General features: G+C 57.9%; 1 protein-coding gene across 2 annotated transcripts; it reads right to left on the reverse strand.

The window, feature by feature from the left end:
- Window positions 1–1,010: 1,010 nt before the first annotated feature.
- ODF3L2 (outer dense fiber of sperm tails 3 like 2) lies at window positions 1,011–15,117 on the reverse strand. 2 transcript variants are annotated; one of them, XM_039248056.1, is made up of 4 exons: window positions 15,033–15,117; window positions 5,347–5,454; window positions 3,431–3,544; window positions 1,011–2,122 (listed from the first exon to the last, which is right to left on the reverse strand). In XM_039248056.1, the coding sequence occupies exons 1-4, from the start codon at window positions 15,034–15,036 to the stop codon at window positions 1,638–1,640; spliced, it is 711 nt and encodes a 236-aa protein (XP_039103987.1). In that variant the 5' UTR covers window positions 15,037–15,117; the 3' UTR covers window positions 1,011–1,637. The 2 variants fall into 2 exon arrangements, with proteins under 2 accessions (XP_039103987.1, XP_039103986.1); XM_039248055.1 differs by lacking the exon at window positions 15,033–15,117 and adding an exon at window positions 6,257–6,393.
- Window positions 15,118–20,830: the final 5,713 nt, after the last annotated feature.

Consider the following 20,830-nt stretch of genomic DNA (forward strand, 5'->3'; position numbering starts at 1 on the left):
GGATGAGCCAGCGTCCGTGGGCGTGTCCTCTGGGCCTGCTGGTGGACGGGGGTGACGTTCGTCTGCGTCTGGAGCCGCGCCCCCCCCCCCCCCCCCCCCCCCCCCCCCCCCCCCCCGTCTGGACTAGTCTGTGTTTGTGTGTATGTTGTTGTCTGCATACATGTGGGATGGTGTGAGTTTGTATGTTGTGTGCAAGTTCGAACATGCGTGTGATGAGAGCATCTGGGTTCCCCTGAGGGGTGTGCGTGTGTGTGTGTGTGTGTGTGTGTCCCCCTAGTCAGGCAAAGGGGTGTGTGTGCAAGTTTGTCGTCCCGAGGCTGGGAGGAAGGGACAGAGCAGGGGTCGTCTGTGTCAGGTCCCCTCCGGGTCATGCCTGAGGTGCTGCCTGGGGCCGTCCCCTTGGGGAGCCCTGGTCGCAGTCGGTCCCTCCCAGGCTCCTGGGTTAGGGTCTTTCTGGGTCAAGGGTTGATAAGGCCTGGGCTTTTTACACAGGGGGCTTCAGTCACATGACACCATCCATGTGCTTCCTTCCTGTCCCTTGGGGAGAATGGCAGGAGCAGAGCCCAATGGCCAGGATTCAGATCCTGGCATCAGAGGGAAACAAGGACTCATAGTGCGGCCTCAGGCAAGTGTCCAATCTCCCCAAAGCCCCATTTTCTCTCCGTGAACATCAGTGCTCCCTGAGTTGCTGTGAAGCTTAGATGATCCTGATCAATACCTGAAACATGGTAGGTACCTCCTGATGATAGATATTAGAATATATGAAACTCCTATACATCCTTCAAAACCCAACTTCCATGTTCCCTCTTCCAAGAAGCCTGCCTGGCTTCCGCCATTCAAAGCCTTGGCTCTAACTCTGGCCTTACTTAGCCCTGGATGCCTCCTGCGGGTCCCTCCAGGCCCCCAGGAGCTGTAGAACTGGGGGTCTGGATCTTAAGGGCAGCACTTAAGTCTCTTTCCTTTGACATGGCCAGTGGGTTAAATGAGCTCCTGTGTATGATTCTGACAGCTCTTGTGCCACAGAGATTTATTGGCAAGCAGCTAGAGGGAGAAGAATCAGGCAGCTTCCAGCCTGATTTGGGGGATGGGACCAGGACAGGCAGCTGACTGTGCATCCGTGAGAAGCAGGGGAAGAGCCCAAGTTTAGCAGAAGTGTGAGCTGTGCCGGGGACCCAGGCCCCAGCAGCGCAGACACCGGGCTCCAGGACACAGGAGACATGAGCTGTGCTGAGGACCCAGGGGACACAGGAGACGTGAACTGTGCCTGGGACCCAGGCCCTGGCAGGGTGGGCCCCAGGTTCCGGGACACAGAGAGCTCCAGCCCAGCCGCTGGGCCGGGCCGCAGGCGTCCTTTTCTCTGCCTGGCCTGACTTGACCTGCTGTGACCGGGAGGAAGAAACTGGGCCACTGGAAGGAAGCTCACCCTGCGCGGGGCCACGGGGTCACAGCCCCCAGGGACCGAAGGGAGCAGGTGGCCTAGAAGGACCTCAGAGAAGGCAAGATGAGCCTGCTCCCCGCTTCTCCAAGCACACCCCAGCCAAAGCCAGGCCCAGGAGGTGCCTGCCCACACCCCACCTGACAACATAGGTAAACTGAGGCTTGGTCCAGGGGCAGCTGGGAGGCCTAACCCCGAGGTGTCAGGGCATGGTGTCCGCAGCCATGGTGGCAGCACGTCTGGAGTGGCGGATGCCCATGGTGAACGCCGGCGCCCTGGCCTTGGTCATGGTGACCTGCTCGGGGCTGTGGGTGCCAGGGCCAGGGGTCTCCTCTGGGGGCCGGGGGGCACGGGGCCGGCCCAGCATGGTGAAGGCAGGCCGGCGCCGACGGTAGGTGTTGGGGTCAGGGCAATCATACTGGCCTGGGCCTGGGATCTCAGCAGGGTCCTGAGGGGGACGGGCAGGGGGCGTGCGGCCCACCACTGTGTAGCTGGGACTGCTGGGCTTAACGAATATCTGCGAGCCCCAGAGGGAGGGCAGCGTATAGGTGTTAGGAGCAGGGGCTGAGGTGTCCTGGAGCTGCGGGCGCAGGCGGGAGCCGAGGGTGAAAGCCGGGGGCGTCCGCTGGCGCACAGGGGCCACCTTCTCTGGGCTGTAGGCCCCAGGGCCTGGTGTCACCTCCAGACCTGTGAGGATGGGGGAGGAGGGTGGATAGGAGTCCTCACCTGCTCACAGACCTTGCGTGGTCTCCCACCGCCCCCATGCACCCTGGAGCTCACAGCGCTTCTTTAGCAGCCCCCAGAGGGCTCCACTGCTTCCCAGACCTCCCCACACAATCCGTTCTCTCTCAAGCCTCCAGGCCTTTGCCCGTGCGCAACCCTCTGCAAGGCTTCCCTTCTATTTTCCCATTCCCACCTCCCAGGGGCTGCTCCTCACCCTTTCAGACAGCTTTCCAAAGCCTTCCCCACTCCCTTCACCTAGGCAGGCCCTCACAGCCCCTCCAAGGGCCCTCCAGGCTTGGGTCTTCCCCTCCAGACCTGGACACAGTGAGCTGGGATGGTCTCCACACAGGCCTAACTCCATCACCAGACTGTGGTCTCACAAAAAGCAAGGGCATGTCAAATCTACTTCAACTCCTCAGCTTAATACATGCTTGAATGGTTGTGTGAGTAGAAGGGTGGGAGTGAGTGGTTGCATGAGGAGTGAATGAGTGGATGAATGGATCCGCGGATATACAGATAGATTGAGAGCTGAATTGTGTATGGACGACTGGATGGATAATGGATGATTGGGTGGGTGGATGGATAGATGGATGGATAAATGGGTTGATGATTGTGAATGAGGGATCATGGTGGATGGATCAGTGGATGGATGGATGATTGGGTAGGTGGGTGGGTGGATGGATGGATGGATGAATGATTGGGTGGGGGGATGGATGGATGGATGGATGGATGGATGGATGGATGGATGGATGGATGAATCAATGGGTCAATAGATGGACTGGATCATGAACAGATGGGTTCATGGATATGTTGGTGAGTAGATAAATGGGTGAACAGATGGATGGATGAACTGATTGACCAGTGAGTGGATGAGCAAATGGGTGATAGGTCAAAAGAAAAAAAGGTGGGTGGATGAGAGACTGGAATCAAGTCATTAAATTAGGCACTTCAAGTGGAAGTGAGTTGTTTGGAGAAGTGAGTTGTGTGGAGCCTGTGAAGGGGATTGCCACATTTACCACGGTACCCACTGTACTCTGTCATTCCCTGATGCCAAGGATGAGCCCCGAAAGCCCTCTGGGCACCATATGTACACAGGGCTGCTGTCACCCAGGCCCACTTCCTCATTCAGGCTCTCTCAGGGCCCCCAGCCCCTCCTCAGAGCCCCTTGACCTGTCATTCCAAAGAATCTGCTGATGGGAAGGGAAGGAGAGGACAGAGGCAGAAGCCTGAAAGGGAATAGTCCTTGGGGGACAGCACTGACCAGATACTCACTCCGAGCCTTGCCCCGGCCCTGCATGGAGTAAGCAGGGGTGCAGCTTCGGCCAAACCGGGTGACTTTTGGGTCCAGGAAGTAGACTGGCCCAGGGCTGACGTCCTGTGGAGATGCTGGAAAGTAGAGCCCGGGAACCTAAGGGCACCTCTGATGGCCCCATGGACCCCGCTCAGGGCCCCTGGTCAACCCCACCCCCAGCCCCATCTTGGAGAGCAGGGACCTTAGACCACCGAGGTGCGGGTGCCCTGACCTGGGGGCCCCGGGTCTCTGCTTTGACTTTGTCTGGTGAGCACATCAGTGCCCTTGTGACCACTGTGCACCACCCCTCGACCCCCCTTCTGCCGCAGACTAGGGAACCAGCTCGTGGGTCGGTTAGAACTGTGGGTACAGTGAGGGTAGCGAGGCTCTGCGGAGGGCTGTCTGGAGGGCTCCCTGCACGCTTGGGCTTGTGGTCCTGTGGCCTGAGGGGCCCCGAGTCGGACCCTGGGGCCTCGGCAAGCCCTCCAGGAGCTTTGTCCTCGGGCACCTAGCCTGTCTCCGCCCAGCAGAGTGAGGGCACTGAAAGGTGAGAGGGTCCAGAGAGAACAGCCCAGAACGGGGGCCTCCCCGCTGGGGCCAGTCACTAGGGCCAGTGAGTGCCGTCACCGCTGCTTCTAAGCCGTGCACGGACCTCGTGGGGAGCATGTGTGACCCGTACGAATTGGCTGGCAGGCCCTTTGTGTGTGTGCACCGCACACAGGCAGGAAGCACCTTGCTGACAAAGGAAGGGCACCCCAGCTCACGCCTGCCCACCTCACGCCTCTGCCTGTGCTGCCCTACTTGGGTGTCGCGTCTCCTGGGGCTCTACTGAACTCCGCAGCCTGCAAAGCCCAGGGCGTATGCCTCCTCCAAGAAGTCTTCCCTGGGCATCGACAACGTCTACACTGGCCACCACTCACCCTCAACTCCCCATTCTGTCTGTCCCTCTGCCCCAGAATGTGTCCTGTGACAGAGACAGAACTTGGGGACACAGGTTGCCCTGGGCCGCCTGCGAGTTCTTAACCCTTCCTGGAGACAGGTGTGAGGACCCTTGGAGCTCTGCACGTTGGGCTTCAGTTCGGTTTGGGATTTTTGCTGATTCTGAAGGCATCAGCCGCCCCCCCCCCACAAGTGCTTGTCCAGGTGAATCAGAGTCCTTGTGCGGGGCCCTCCCCCAGCCGGGGCACTTGGGACTTCAGAGCAGCTCGAGAAAATGGGGTGAGGGAACGTGTGGGCGTTTATGTGAGGGGCCTTGTGAGCACGTGGCAGTGACACTGCTGACAGGAAGGGACAGCGCGCTGGGGGCAGGGCGCCCACAGGAGCGGCACTGACGCCTGCGGGGCTCACTCGGGCCCTGGCGCCACCCGTCTGGCCGGGAGAAAGGTGCGCAGCACAGAGGTGAGGACCCCGCTGACCAGGTCACCACCTGCCGCCTGTCCACACAGCAGGGCTCTCGCCCTGTCGTCTCCACAGCCACCCGTGAGGAGCCTCGGCGGAAACCGGAGTTCGGGCCCCTCCACGCCCACTTCTACTGAGCACCGTCTGGATGCCCGGCACTGCGGCAGCTGCTTGTGATGGATGTTTCCAAGCATCTAATGCTTATCTGCCCTGAGGACAGCTCTGTAAGGAGCATGTCGTCACTGCAGAGAAGGAAACTGGGCACAGAGCGGTTAGGCCGCTTGTCTGAAGTCGAGCAGCAAGGGTTCCGCAAGGCCCAGAAGATGGACTCGGGGCCCTAAGCCCCACGCCTGCTGCCTCTGTTTACGAGGACCCAGCAGCTCCCCCTCGCTCCCCCAGCGCGCTTCCTGTCTCACTCAGGGGCCTGAGCCGACACGGGAGGCTTGGGGGGCCCCACCCCGCCCCCACCCCACCCCGCCCCTCCCCCTGGCGGCCTTACCGGGGCTGGGCCTCCAGAAAAGTGAGTAGGCTGGCCCGGCGGGCCTGGTGCAGTCGTGCTTGACATAGCCCACGGCGGACGGCAGGACGTACAAGCCTGGCCCAGAGCCTGCAACCAAAGCTTCAGGTCACAGCCCGGGGCTTGACCCCCTGAGAGATGGGGGGAAGCGGGGGACCAGCCCCTGAGCCCCCGCCTGGACTCCCAACCACCCTCCGTGGCAGGTGGAGGCGGGGGAGGGGCGGATGTTCCTCCAGGGGGCAAAGTGAGTGAGGGGCATTGTGAGTCAAACCTGAGTCACAGGTAGGAGGGGCTGCAGGCCCAGACACAGAGACACACTGTCACGTCGGGGAAACTGAGGCCCCGACACAGAAACGCACTGTCACAACTGCAGTGTTCGGTGGCCTCAGCAAGAACGTCAGCGCCATGGAGCCCGACCCCTGTTACCTCGTTTCACACAGATAATGAGGCCGCAGGCTTGGCCCTCGCTGAGAATGCACAGCATCAGAGCCGGGATGTCCTCTCTGAGAGGATGCCCGCGGCCCCTGCGGAGCGTCCGGGCCTTCAGCCCCCACACTCGCCCGTTCTCTCCCTGCCGCTCTGTGCTGCCGAAGGCACCTATCACTAATACGCCACACACACCTTTGCTGCTCTGTAGCATCAGCACCTGCAAGGGTGCCCGGCCCATAAAATGCACACTTCTTGCCGGGTGGCGGAATCCACAAGAGCCAACAGAAATGCTATGTTCACACCCATCCTGCTGGGGAGAACGCTGAGGTTTGGGGAGGAGCAGGGACTCGTCAGAGCCTCCCGCCTCCAGGTGGCTCCCAGAATATTCCAGAAGCCCCAGCGCAGCTGGGGAGAATAGAGCAGGACCCACCGCCGCGGCCTCCCCCTCCATAGCGACGCGTACCGTTCTCCACGGTGGCTGTCCCGCAGGGCTTCCGCAAGCCGCTCTGAGCACTCGGGCACTCGGCCGGCGGCCGTGGCGCAGGGGTGCCGCGGAGCGTCCCCATGGCGAGCAGGCAAGGTGGCTGCACGGAGCACGCTGCTGTGTTCTCCTCAGCTGCAGCGGCTCCGGGCCGCGGGTCAGGTGCCGTCAGTCCCTGCAGCCTGTGCTGGTGTTGGCAGAGCCCGGCCTCACCACACCCTCTGGGTGGCACAGACAGCCCCTTGTCCCGCAGCACAGAGCCTTGGGGCCCGGCCCTAGCGGGCTGGTCGGCGGACGTTGGCCTGGAAGTGGGGCCAGGATCGAGTGTCGCCCGGTGGCTGGATGGTCCAGGAAAGAATCCGGTGTCAGCAGAGTGGGTCCCCGGGGAGCCGCCAAGCTGGGCAGCCGGGGCCAGAGAAGGCTCCAGGGAGCCAGAGCCACAAACACAACACCTCCAGCCATGTAGCAGAAGGGACCGGTGAGGTCAGGGGCGGTGTGGCCCCATTTCTATAGCTGGGGAAACTGAGATGCGGCCCAAGGCCAGACAGTGAGTTCGCCACTCTGGGGGTTGCAACTTTAGGCCAAGAAGCCAGTCTACCTGTCTGCCTGCATTCCTTCCTTCCTTCCTTCTTTTTTCCCGTCATCCAATAAGCATTTATTGAGCACCTACTGCGTACAGGTTCCGTTTGTGTTGGTGGGGACACAACAGCAATAGATAGACAAGGAGGTGGTGTTCTCAGAAGGGCACAGAGGAGATAAACAATAACTTAATAAATGAGCACAGAGCATATAAGAAGGCACTAAACGTGCTAGAGAACAGAGCCAGGCTGGGAGCCCAGGCGCAGGCCAAGTGTCGGGCAGGAGGAGGGTCACTGAACTGAGAAGGTGAAAGAAGAGCATCTCGTGATAAGGGAATGTCTGTGCAAAGGCCCCGGGACAGAAGCAGAGATGGCAGGGAGGTGATGGCGGTCCTGCCAGACAGCCCACTGCCTCCCAGAAGCCAACAGAGATTTTTCTCCCAAAATGAGAGTTTACTTCCCTGCCTGCACTGAGGGCTGCCACTGGGTCAGGCCCTAAGAAGAGGCTGAGGGAAACTTGGCAGAGCAGAGTCCAAATCCCTGTCTCTTCCATGCATCTTGCTGTGTGGTTGGGCCATTTTGGACTGGAATTTTTAACAGCTTTATTGAGTCATAGTTTACATACAATGCAATTCATTCCTCAGTGTAATTTTAATGCATTCTATAATTTTTTAAAATGTTTTATTTATTCCTGAGAGAGAGAGAGACAGCGTGAGCAGGGGAGGGTCAGAGAGAGAGGGAGACACAGAATACGAAGCAGCTCCAGGCTCCGAGCTGTCAGCACAGAGCCCGACGCGGGGCTCGAACCCACAAAGTCGTGAGATCATGACCTGAGCCGAAACCAAAAGTCAGACACTTAACCGACTGAGGTACCCAGGCGTCCCCTAATTTTTCAACTTTGTAATCAAAATGTTTATGAGTCTGAAATGCTTATATTAGAAAACGGGGGTGGGGGGAGGAGGAAGAAAGATCTTGAAATCAATGACCTCAGGTCCCACCTTAAGAAGTTAGAAAAGGAGAAGTGGAAGGGTGGCGATCAACAGTAGAAATGCATGAAACAGAAAACCGTAGAAAGAAACAACAAAGCCCCTCTCCCCAAAGCCGGATCTTCCAGGGGCGCCTGGGGGCTCGGTCGGTTAAGCGTCCGACTTCGGCTCAGGTCACGATCTCCCAGTTCGTGGGTTCGAGCCCCGCGTCGGGCTCTGTGCTGACAGCTCAGGGGCTGGAGCTGCTTTGGATTCTCTGTCTCCCTCCCTCTCTGACCCTCCCCTGCTCACACTCTCTCTCTCTCTTTCTCTCAAAAATAAACAAAACATTTTTTTTATTTTAAATAAATAAATAAGACCAACAAATGTGATAAAGCTTGAGCTAGAATGACCAAAACCAGTGAGAAAGAACATCTGTTACCGTTATCAGGAACAGAAAAGGGGGCGCCTGGGGGGCTCAGTCTGTTAAGCGCTGGACTCCATTTCGGCTCAGGTCGTGATCCCACAATTGGCGAGGCTGCGCTCTGCTCCCAGCCCCTCACAGTCAGCAGAGCCTGCTGCGGGTTCTCTGTCCCCCACTCTGCCCCTCTCCCACTCCCGCATGTGTGTGCACGCACGCTCTCTCTCAAAATAAATAAACTATTAAAAAATGGAAGAGAGACATGACTACAGACCCACACACATTAAAGGATAATACGGTCTGTGTGAAGCCACCAGAAAGTTCCCATGTGCTCAGGCACTTAACGCGCCTTGCGTTGTTTAATTATCTCAGCATCTCGCTGAGGGCAACGCTGTTGCCAAAATCTCAGCTGTGGTTACAGGTGGGGAAACTGAGGCTCAGAGCTTAGGTCCGCGAGTAACTCATCAGCAGAGTCAGGAGCCGCCTCCAGGACTCTGACTCAGATTTTGGCTCCAGGGTCCAGATCTCCTCCTGGGCTGCGGTCCTCGTTCAGCGCTCTGGGTTGCTGGGGCTCCTGCAGCCGCGATGACAGAACGCAAGCCCTCCCTGGCACTCAAGGCCCCATGGGGCCCGGTCTTGCCCACTCTGCCCTCCCTCCCACCTTTCCATCCTCGCCCGCCCTCCTTTGCCCACACTATCAACCTCCCAGTCCCTGCCTGAGGCCACTCGAGCCAGTGCCCGCCTCAGGCGCTCACCTGGGCGCCCTCCACCTGGGGCGCAAACCGCAAAGATAAATACACGTCCCCACCTCCTCCTCTCCTCCAGGCAGGGTCTCCCATTGACCCAAACTGGCCGGAAGCGCAAGATACGGCCACTGCGGTCAGCCTCAAGGACCCTGGGCCAGGGACAGAAAGAACGGGGTCCCAGCCAGAGGACAGTTCTTCCTCCGGGTTCCAGCTGGGACTCAGTCCCCGCTGCCTCAGTTTCCCCATAGTGATATGGGAAGGGAGGTTTTGGGGGGCCTCAAGGTCCAGCAACATCACCAGACTGAGCTTAGGTACCCCCAGCCGGTCCCCCCCCGCTGACCACACGAGCTCCTCGCTGTCAGCTCACTTTCAGCTCAGAGCCCCTCACAACTGCCAGGTAATAGCATGTAAATGAGAGGCTAATTAAGTCTAAACCCATGCAAACAAGCCATGTTACAAATCCAATCCGATTCACAGACAGAAAAGAGCAAATCAGCAAACTGGAAGAAGGAAGCCCAGACTGGGAGGGGGCACGCGTGGGCGGCTCGCAGGGGCCGCGGGCGGGGCCCCCAAGGAGGCTGCAGGGCCCGGGCTGGGGTCAGGGCCCTCAGCTCTCGGAGGGCCCACTGCCTGCCGGGCACTGCTCAGCGCTGCGGAGAGAGGTCTGAACAAAACACACGAACTCCCCTCCTCACCCTCTTGTTGAGAGAAGCAAGGGAATCTGCGTTCCTTTAGAAGGCAGAGCAGTGCGGGGAGGAAATCCAAGGGTGGGGGGCCCGGGGGGCTCAGTCGGTTGGGCGTTGGACTTGGGCTCAGGTCACGATCTCGCGGTTCGTGGGTTCGAGCCCCGCGTCGGGCTCTGTGCTGACAGCTCGGAGCCTGGAGCTGCTTCGGATTCTGTGTCTCCCTCTCTCTCTGTCCCTCCCCTGCTTGCACTGTCTCTCTCTCAGAAATAAATAAAACATTTTTTTTTTATTTTTTTAATATTTAAAAAATCAAGGGTAAGGAGGGGTTGGAGGTGTGAGGAGTTTGCAGTTTGACACGGAGTGGCCAGGGGAAGCCGCTGAGACGGTGACAATCGGGCAGAGACCGGAAGGAGGCGACGGTGGTCTGTGGAGAAGGCACAACAGGCAGAGGGCACAGCCGGTACAAAGGTCCTGAGCCCCAAGTGTACCCAGCGGCCTGGAGGAACCGCGAGGAGGCCCGCGGTGGGTGGAGCAGAATGAGTGATGGGGAGACGGGGAGCAGGTCGCGCAGGGTCCCGGGGGAGGCCCCGCGCAGGGTCCCCGGGGGAGGCCCCGCGCAGGGTCCCGGGGGAGGCCCCGCGCAGGGTCCCCGGGGAGGCCTGGAGGGCTGCGGGCGGAGCTGGGACCTGCCCGACCCGGTGCTCGCCGGCGCCCTCTGGCGGCCGCGGGGAAACACCGTGGGCGGCCCCGGGAGACGGGGGCTCAGGGGAGGGGGCTGGGGGGGGAGATGGGGGCACGCTGGGCTCCATCAGGACGGTGGTGGAGGAGGAGGTGAGAACCAGGTGGGTCCTGGACCTATTTTAAAACTAAAAGTAAAAAAAACAAAAAACAAAAAACCCCCCCTAAAAGTAACAGGGTTTGCGACACATTTGATGTGGGGATGTGGGAACCGGAGGTATTGGGGCCGGTAACTAGGGGGGAACATGGAGGGGAGGGGGAGGTTAGGAGAGGATCAAGAGCTCAATTTGGGAACTGTGAGTTCCCAAAAACTGTGTGGCCTCCAAGCCTGCCTCCTTAGTTTTCAAAGCCCCAAAGGAAGAAGTCTCTGCAGTGTGCAGGATGGAGCTGACATTGTTTACAGCAGCAACCGGGTGGGGGTGGGGGCAGGTGTCCCCACCGAGAGCCCTGGCTCTTCCCTCTCTCAGCCCCCTCCGCCTCTTCCTGAATCCATTACTAGCTCCTTCTTTGATCACTGAAGGAATATCACTGCCCTCAAATTCACTCACGTCCCTTCTTCCCCTGCAGCCCATTTTCTGCACAAGAAGCAAATGATCTTTTGAAATCAAAAGTCACCCCGTACCCACATTCTGCTCACAAAACATCCCCCAGATCACCACTGTGCCATGAACAGACCCAAGCCCCAACCTTGCCTTTATCGGGCTGTGAGGGCACAGAGCATTTATTGGGCACCTACTACATACCAGCCTCTGTGCAGGGGCAACCAACACAACCCACAAGAAACAGAATGCAAACCACAGGTGCATTTTCAAAATTTCTAGCAGCCGTGTCAAAAAAAGAAACAAGATAATTTTAATAATACATTTAACTCAACATAACCCAAGTATTATCACTTCAGGATACAAAAATTTTGCTTGAGACATTTTACATTCTTTTCTTGTGCTAAGGCTTCAGAACCTCATGTGTCTTGTGCTCACAGCACGTCTCAGCCTGGAGTAGCCACGGCTCAGATGCCCAGTGACCGCGTGGCCATGGTGTGGTCAGCACAGATCTCGAGTGCTTTAGAACTAAACCTTGGTCCCGTGGCAGTTCGGCCCCCCAAAAGACTCTGCACAATGTCTGGGGACATTTTTGGTTGCGAAGACTGGGCGGGAAGGGCGCTCCTGACACGCGAGGGTCTGGGGGATGCTGCCCACACCCTTGCAGTGTTGCAGAGGGGACGTGAGGAGGCTGCAACCAGCATTTGTCCTCACAGCTCAGGCGCCCGTGCAGCCAGCAATGACGTCCCTGGACAGGATGCTTCCGGCCCCTAGAAGCCCCATCATGCCCCCTTCCAGCCATCTCCTCCCCTCTACCCTGCAACCACCATCCTGACTTCGAAAGCATGAAAGCACGGCTACATTGCACCCCCCCCCCCCCGCGCTGTGTTTTTGCTCTCTACAGATGTAGGCATGAGCTCCGCTCCGTGAGCCATCTCTTCTGGACTGAGCGTGCATGGCTCACCAGCGTGCTGCGCATGGCTGGGTGTAATATCCCGTGGCATGAAGACAGCACAGTTTGTGATGAGCTTCTAGGGGGTTCCCCTTGAGGCTACTGCAGACAGCACTGTTCCTAACACTCCAGGCAGAGGGCACACCCTGTGCCAGGCCCCAGTGCAACAGCGAGGAGGCCCTTGTGGCTGGAGCAGCATAGCAAGGCGGAGAGAAGGAGAGGGAGGGAAGGGAAGAGGGCGGGGTGAGGGGGCAGCTGGTGGACATGGGCTTTTACCCTGAGGGAGGTGGGAGCCCTGAAGGGCCCTGGGCAGAGGAGGGGTGAGGTTAGGTGCAAGGGGAAAGGACTCCAGAATGGCTGCAAGGCTTGGACCTGAATCTCCTGAAGAACGGATCTGACCTTAACCCCGATGAGAGGGCCTGGTCCCCGGTCTCTCCCACACTCCTCTCTGTCACGTGCCAGCATGCGCACATGTAGGGCGCACACGTAGGGCGCACAGCAGGCGGTGGGAGTCCGGAGCCCGTGCACAGCAAACACCTTTGACTTGTGGGTGAAGGGGACTACTGGTGGCACGTCTGCTGTTGGCCCAGGTCCCCAGCACCCCCTTCTGAAACCACCTGGAGGCTGAACGTGGGGACCTGCTGCCTTCTGTCCCTGGCACACGGGTGGCAGCAGGCCAAGGTTCATAGGCCGCCCCGTCCAGTGCCAGCTGCAGCTCTGGCCTCCCATCGGCCACTCCCCCGGGGCACTCGCAATTGTCCCCGTCCCCTGTCCTGAGGCCAGCCCCCTGACTCAGACTCACGCGCCTCTGTGGCTGCCTGCCCCTTTGTTCTGAGGAGACCCGAACAAAGACGGCTTGTTCTCCCCAAGACAAGAACACCGTGAACTTGCCAGGCTCCCCTCCTGTCTCCATCCAGGAAAGTGGCAGCTCTCCTCGTGGGCCAGCAGGGGTGGGTTCAGCTCCCGTGTTCTGCTGGGTGCCCGGCTGTGCGTCTGCCAAGTCCCCGTTTTACAGATGCCAACACTGAGGTTGGAGGAAGGAAGGGCTGGTCTTCAGAGGGCTGGAGGGCTGGACAGGGGTTAGCCTACCCGGGAAACTCCTATCCAGCCAAGTCCTTTCTCTCCTCTCTGGCGCCATCCATCCCTCTGGGGCAGCCCTCAGCCCTCTGCTTTTCTGGAACACACCAGGCAGCTCCAGCTTCAGGGCCTTCGCACTCCCTGTACCTTCTACCTGGCACACCCTTTCCCACACAGATGCTTGCTAATTCTCCTCAGTTCCTTCAAGTCTCTGCTCAGACCTCTCCTTGTAAACCAATCTTCCTCTGACCTCCCACAACTGGCCCATCTGCACACTACCAGTCCCTCTTCCGTCTGGCTTGTTTTTCCTCAGAACTTACCGCCAGCTAAGCCAGCGTGCCACTCACCCGCCGCACAGGGTGCGCCGGCGGCTGCGAGCGCGGGCTGCTCAGCCCGCAGCGGTTGTGTGCGGTCACGACGCGGGCCTGAGCGGCCTCCACGGGAATCCGCACGCACCAGAGTCGGGTTCGTACCCTGTGCCTCCTGCCCCCTCCCCATTAGGGTGAGAGCCCCTTGGGGCAGGGGTCTGCCCACCTTGCCGTCTGCTGTCACTCTGGCACCTAGAACAATACCTGGCACTGAGTGAACGCTGGGGAACTGAGCGACCCTCGTCCCAAGCAGCTGCTCTCAGACTTTGACACCAGGCTCCCGTGACAAACACCGACTTGGTCTCTGGTACCACTTCGCCAGACTCGGGAAACACCCTCCAACCTTTAGGTGAAACACTCGAATTCCCCAGCACCCTGGTCCCAGGCCGGGCAATAAGCCCCCCGCCTCCGGCCACTGGGCTCCATCTCGCAGAGGGATCCCAGCGCCCCGGGCCACTCCCGGGGCCGCGGTCGGGAGGCAGCGACCCGGGGAAGAGAGCGGGATCCCCGTGGCCCCGGGCTCTGGCCCCAGAGACCCTCCTCTGTGCACTCGTCCCGCGCGTACGTATCGAGCGCCGCTGCCCCCCGGGTTCCGCACGCAGGACGGTGCTGGCCCTCTCGCTGCTCCCCAAGACTGGCCGCGGGGCCGCGCGACCCCGCCGACCGGCCGGTGCTCTGGGGGTGGGAGGTGCGCACTGCGTCCGCGTCGTTCGCCGTGAAATAGGCGAGGCCGGGAGACCCCCAGGGCGCGCAGGACCCTCCACGCACTCGTCGTCGCGCCCCCGCCCCCCGCGAGCAGCCAGACGCTTCCAGCGCGCGGCCCTCGACGCGCGGTCCCCGGCTCGCGGCCCCGGGGGCGCTGTGCGCGGTGCCTTGTGGGGAACACCGACCCGGGGCTTGCCGGGAGTTGTAGTGCGGCAGGGCGCGGCGAGCGCGGGGGCCGCCGGGACTTGTGGGCCGAGGCTGGCGCCTGGCGGCCGATGCCACCCCGATGCCACCCCGCTGCCGGCGACACGAAGCGGCGGAAGCGCAGCGTCCTGCCCGCTGAGAAGATCGTCGCCGAGGACGGCGGCGCCAGGAGCGCCGCAGCGCCTGCCCACCCTGGGCCCCAGGGCCGGCCCGTCCGGGACCCCGCCCCCAGCCCCACCTGTTGGAGCCATTCTGAACTCGCTAGTTGAGAAAACTCCTCGTGAGGTTAAGGCAGGTTTGCAGTGTCTCCTGCCGCCAGCGGACCACCGATATCCGCCCACTGAACGGTTTCCGCTCGAGCAGTGATCGCCGAAGCACTTCGTTGGTTGGTATCGGAGTGGCTTGTCCCCTTATCCTGGCCCCGGTCTGCTGATTGCACCTTGTGAAGGAACGGGTGGGAACTTCTTTTGTGGTTATGGAAGCAGACGTTGTGCTTCCTGAGGGTCCTGTTTTTCTGATACTTCCCCTTAAGTGATCGACAGGCTATTGACCCCTCCTCATAAAGAACTGACCTTTGCTATGCTAAAAACATTATCTTGTTTGTATTTGAATGCTGAACATACCTACCTTCCCCATATGATAAGCAGAAGTACCCTTATATAAATCACAATGATAAGGTTATGCATGAGTCTTCTACAAATCAATGTTCTGGAATATTCTTACTGATAAAAGACTTTATCATCAGAATGCCATTTCTGTGCTGTTCCCCATACACTTACCCATAAATAAAGCTGGGACTCAGTCAGTGCAGAGATGCCTGCCTGGTGATCAGAAAGAATCTCTGGGCTCTCTCATCACTCTTGCGCACACCGTCCATCCCTCAGGGACCCCTGGGCCGGCTGGAGCGGGACTCCGGCACCTAGCCATACTGGACACCCATAGCCCAGGTGCACTGGCTGGGACTCTGGACTCCTGTGGATGCTGAACGCTAACCCCTACCCTTTGTAAAAACTCCCTTGGGCCAAAAGGTGAGGGGCTTGCAAATGAGGATGCCAACCATTGTTTGATCTCAAACTCTATTCCGGTAAAAGGTCAGGGTTGAGCCACCTGCCTCCTCCCGGCTGCAGCAAGCCCCTGAGATGTAAATCTTTAGTGAACACCGTGATTAGAATGGTCAAACATGTTCTTCAGGCAACTGTTAAGCAACCCCGACCTCTAACCGCAAAATTCTCGCTTCTGTACACCGGCTTTGCCCCTCTCCCTATATAAACCCTGAGCTATGGCTCAGCCGGGCGCTCTTCCAAGGACTCTTCGGGTGCTGGGAAAGGCCGTCCGTCCGGACTAAAATAAACCTGAATAACCAACTCTTTTTGTGTTTTGTGGGCTTTGTTCTCGGTGATTCTCCTTTGGAAAAGGTGGTCTAACACCTTCCCAGGACCCCCAAACCCAGCTCGGTACACCCAGGCCCCTGCCGCAGACACCCAGGCCTAGTCCTGCAACCTGAGTTCCCACCCTCCCTGCAGAACCACCTCCACGCTTTGAACTTGGCCTCGCTGCATCACTCAGACCTGACTACTAGGCTCCCATCCTGCCCAAGCCACATGGCCTAACTCATGTCACAGGTGCAGAGGCCTGAAAGTAGCTTCTTGGGCAGAGAACTTCTCTGAGAGACTCTGGTCTGAGTGGATGGTGACCCCCAGCATCAGCCTCTCCGCCTCCACAGTCTGGCCCACTGGACCCCAGCCTCAATCCCTCCCCTCCACCATCCTCACCCATCCAGCATTTCCCAACCTTTGAAGATCCCAGCGCTGCTGGCTTTGGGGCTTGATTGTTCTCTGGGCCCTGTGGGGGGTGAGCACCAGTGGCCCCCATCTCCATGCCAGGAGCAGCCCCTCCTCCAGGCCAACAACCACATCACTCAGGATCACCTGGGTAACAACCACTGTCCTAGTGTGTTAAAACACCAGGGGTCCCCAGGTCTTAGCCTGGGGGTAGGTGGAGGAGAGGGGAGCTACCCACCTAACCAAAGGACACTTCAATTCTGTATCCAAGACAGGCCACAAACGCAGCCTGAAGACAGAGCGCCCTGCCCACTAGCACATACAGCTCACTTAAATTCTCCAGCAACCATGTTAGAAAAAAAAGGGGAAAAGTGACATAAATAGGGGCTCCTGGCTGGCTCAGTCAGTGGAGCACACGACCCTTGTTCTCGAGGATGTAAGTCTGAGCCTCACACTGGGTGGAAAGATTGCTTAAAAATAAAAAAGTCTTGGGGCACCTGGGCAGCTCAGTTGGCTAAGCCTCCAACTCTCGATTTCTTTTTTCTTTTTTTTTTTTTAATGTTTTATTTATTTCTAGGAGAGAGAGAGAGAGAGACAGCATGAGCAGGGGAGGGTCAGAGAGAGAGGGAGTCACAGACTGAAACAGGCTCCAGGCTCTGAGCTGGCAGTCAGCACAGAGCCTGACGCGAGGCTCGAACCCACGAACCGCGAGATCATAACCCAAGCGAAAGTCGGACGCTTAACCGACTAAGCCACCGACCCAAGCGAAAGTCGGACGCTTAACCGACTAAGCCACCCAGGCGCCCCATCCAACTCTCCATTTCAACTCAGGTCAGCATCTCCTGAGGGCAAGTGTGACGGGCTCTGCTGGGCGGAGATCCTGCTCGAGATTCTCTCCCTCTGCCTCTGTCCCTCCCCAGCTCGTGCTCTACAAATTAAAAAAATAAATAAAATCGAATGAATGAATGAATGAATTAATTAATTAATTAATTATCTTTTTAAAAGTAGCATCGGGGCACCTGGGTGGCTCAGTTGGTTAAGCATCTGACTTCCTCAGCCTCAGGTCATGAGCTCATGAGTTCGGGCCCCGCATCGGGCTCTCTGCCGTCAGCATGGAGCCCACTTCTGACCCTCTCGCCCTCTCTTTCTCCTCACTCTCTGTTCTGCTCACTCTGTCTCAAAAATGAATAAACATTTTTTTTAAATTTTTAAAGTTTATTTATCATCTTGAGAAAGAAAAAGAACACAGTCAAGCAGGAGAGAGGCAGAGAGAGAGAGGGTGAGAGAGAATCCGAAGCAGGCTCCCTGATGTCAGCGCAGAGCCCAGTGCAGGGCTCCAACCATGAACCAGAAGATCATGACCTGAGCCGAAACCAACCAAGAGTCGGACATTGAACTGACTGAGCCCAAGTGCCTCGAAAATAAATAAGTATTTTAAAAAATTTTAAGGAGCACGCGGGTGGTTCAGCCGGTTAAGTGTCGGCCTTCAGGTTAGAACTATGATCTCATAGTTCATTAGTTCGAGCCTCGAGTCGGGCTTTCTGCTGTCAGCATGGAGCCCTGCTTCGGATCCTCTGTCTCTCTCTCTGTCCCTCCCCCACTCATGTTCTCCCTCTCTCTCCCAAAAATAAATAAACATTAAAAACATTGTTGATAAATAAAAAATTAAAAAGTAGCATAAATAAAATGAGTTTTATAAAATGTAAAATAAAATGTATTTTATATATAGTGTACTCAAAATACAGTTGTTTCAACATATAATCAATATTTAATAAATATTAGGATGTGTGAAATTCTTCATACTAAATCCTCAATGTCTAGTCTGTATTATTTTACACTTAATTTCCATTGAACATATTTCATCTGTATTTAAGATTTAATAAAATTGCAGCTGAAAAAGTAGATTCACAAAGCCAAGTTGTTCCAAACATACGTAAAAGTTTTCTAGTGATTGAGTCAAATATCTCCTTTTAAGTTGAAATTTTAATGAAAAACTATGCTTCAGGTGGTCTGTAGGCACCTCAGCTCATGGTGTGACCCAAAACTGTCACTTCGCCCGCCCCGCCCTCCTGCGACTGGTCAGCCAGGCTGACCTAGCACACAGCTGGACTCACCCAGGTATGGCCCCAGTGGCCCGTGGGCAAACCCTTCTGAAGAGTTAGAATTTATCGCCATCGAGGTGCCTGGGTGGCTCAGTTGGTTAAGCATCCAACTTCGGCTCAGGTCATGATCTCATGGTTCGTGGGTTTGAGCCCCATGTCAGGCTCTGTGCTGACAGCTAGCTTGGAGCCTAGATCCTGTTTTGGATTCTGTGTCTCCCTCTCTCTCTCTCTCTGACCCTCGCCTGCTCATGCTGTCTCTCTCAGAATAAATTTAAAAAAAATAATAATAATTAAAAAAAAACACATTAGAATTTATCACCACCACATTGGCCTGGAAGGATATGGGACGGAGGGGATGGGGGATGGATGGCCCGCTGCCTCACAGAAAAGCCACAGATTGGTCTGCTTTGCATCTGCACTTTTCTGGGGACATAGCGGTGACTACCTCGCCAGGTACAGCTGGTCCCGCTCCGTGACTGCCTTAGGCAGTGTGGTCAGCGGGGGTGGGGGGCGGAATGGGGAGGGTGTCCGATTGGGGCAGGACAAACAAGTAGGTGTCCACGTGACGGCCATGTGGACAGGTAGATGCACAGACGATGGGCACACGGATGGGCGGATGGGTGTGTGGGCTGATGGTCAATGGTCAATGGGGGAAAGATGGATGGATGGACAGGTGGGTGGATGGCACATGGACATGCTGATGGGCAGATCTCTGGCTAGACGGACAGGCCTGACCCCAGAGCTCCACCCTGGTCTACCTGTACCTCCTCGGGGTAGACCTGGGGTGCCCTGCCCTGGGGTGTGTCTGGGAAGGGTGCCAACTCACCTGCAGTTCTGTCCCCAGGTGTAGTGCAGAACATGATTGCCAGCATCTGTGGCCTATGCAAAGGGCTGGGCCCCCCCATCTACAGCTTTGTCTTCTGCCTGTTCCACGTGGAGCTGAGCAAAATGGTGGCCCAGGGTCCCAGACAAACTTGGACAAACCCTTTTTTGCAGGATCCTCGCTCAGAGAGTCGTGACCCCGAGGCTTTTCTTTCCAGGAAGCAACTTGATTTGTGCCGGCACCGCTCAGTTGGGTTCGTACCCAAAAGAACTGAGCGGCCCACAGCACATGGCATAGTTTTTTTAATACATTTTCTATTTCTTTGTCTCCCACATATGGTGACACACACATAAACATGCAGTCTGATTAAGTTGTCTCAGTTTACAAGAACGTGGGGGATGTAGGCACCTAGACCCATATCTAGGTGACCTTGAAGTCTCCTCTCTTCTTCATTTTTTTCTCTCTCCTTAGGGAGGGGTTCCTACCACACCTTGACCCACCTGCATCCCGCCTGTCTGTCTGCCTGCGTCCAGGGCCACCCACACTGACCTCCGACGCTCACTCCCCTCTCACTGGCACGTCACCCTGGGCCACCCTTCCCCTTAGGCACCTGCTCTGCTCTTCCGTCCTCCTGGTCACCCCTTTGACCGATGCCCCCGCCCCCCGCAGCACAACTGTCTGCCCCGCAGCCCGGTGCCCACAAGCAGCTTGGCGGTGGGTCCTCAGGCTGCCCCGCAGCCCTTTGGGTGGGACCCCCATCAGCAACAAGCTGCTGCGGGAGGACAGCCTAGTCTGAGTCAGCAGCAGGACCTGAGGGCAGGGGCTACACTCCGGGAGCCCTGGCCCCACCCAGCCTCAGGGTGTGGAAACAGCACCCCATCATCAGCTGTCACCAAGATGTGCCCTCCGGCTCCTCAGGGCCTAAGCGTCCTCAAGGCGCCCCCACTGTTGGCTGTTTGTCTCCCTCGGGGCTACCCCAGCCTAAGCCCTGCACCCCTGGTGAGGACCAGCCACAGCCCCCAGGGACATCGGGCCTCTGCAGACCACCCCGACCCCACCCCCCACCAGGGGCCTCCATCCAGTCTGTCTGAATCAGATGTCACAGCCCAAAGCCTCTGCTCCCTTGATGATCTCAGGTCCTCAGCCAGGCCACAAGGGCTCAGGGGGGTGTAGACCCCAGGCTCTAACAGCCCTGGGACAGCTACCTGGGCACCACCAGTTTTGGGTTGAGCTTTACAGAGAAAGAGATTCGCTGTGCGATGTTGTCTTCATGGGCATTGAGGGTTCATCATTTACTTGGGGCTCTGGCCCCCACTCTGGTGCCCTGGGAGTCACCCTTCCCTGTGCTCCCTTGGTTAGCTTAGCCAGGCAACTTCAGGGCCCTTTCTCCAGCCCTCTAGAGCCTTCCATGTGGGTATTTATTAAAGGGTTGTTCACAGCCTCCATATCCTTCCCTCCACCATCCCTGAGACCCCACAGAAGTGGGGGGGGGCACATACTAGGTCTGGGGTCCTCCAGCACTGGAGCAAGATGAGGGACCCTAAAAGACCCTGCCTTCATGGCTCCAGCCCACCTCAAAGAAAGAGCTGTGAGCCCCCCACTGACCGGTAGTAGCAGTGAGTGGAGCTGGCCCAGCCCAGGCGGGAAGGGGGTCCCTGAAGAGAATGGGCATCTCTGGGGGACTGGGCAAGCTGGTGTCCCCTGGGTCCCCTCTGAGGAAGCCAGTCCCCGCTCAGAGCACTGGTGCTGTCGTAGGAAGGTGGAGGCCAGGACGACATGTCTTGCGGGGGCTGGGACCCTCCATGGGGAGGAAGGGGGGGCTGGGACCCTCCATGGGGAGGAGGGGGGGCTGGGACCCTCCATGGGGAGGA

The sequence above is a fragment of the Hyaena hyaena genome, unplaced genomic scaffold (assembly GCF_003009895.1).
Source record: "Hyaena hyaena isolate Hyena2069 unplaced genomic scaffold, ASM300989v1 scaffold_302, whole genome shotgun sequence".
Lineage (NCBI taxonomy): Eukaryota > Metazoa > Chordata > Mammalia > Carnivora > Hyaenidae > Hyaena > Hyaena hyaena.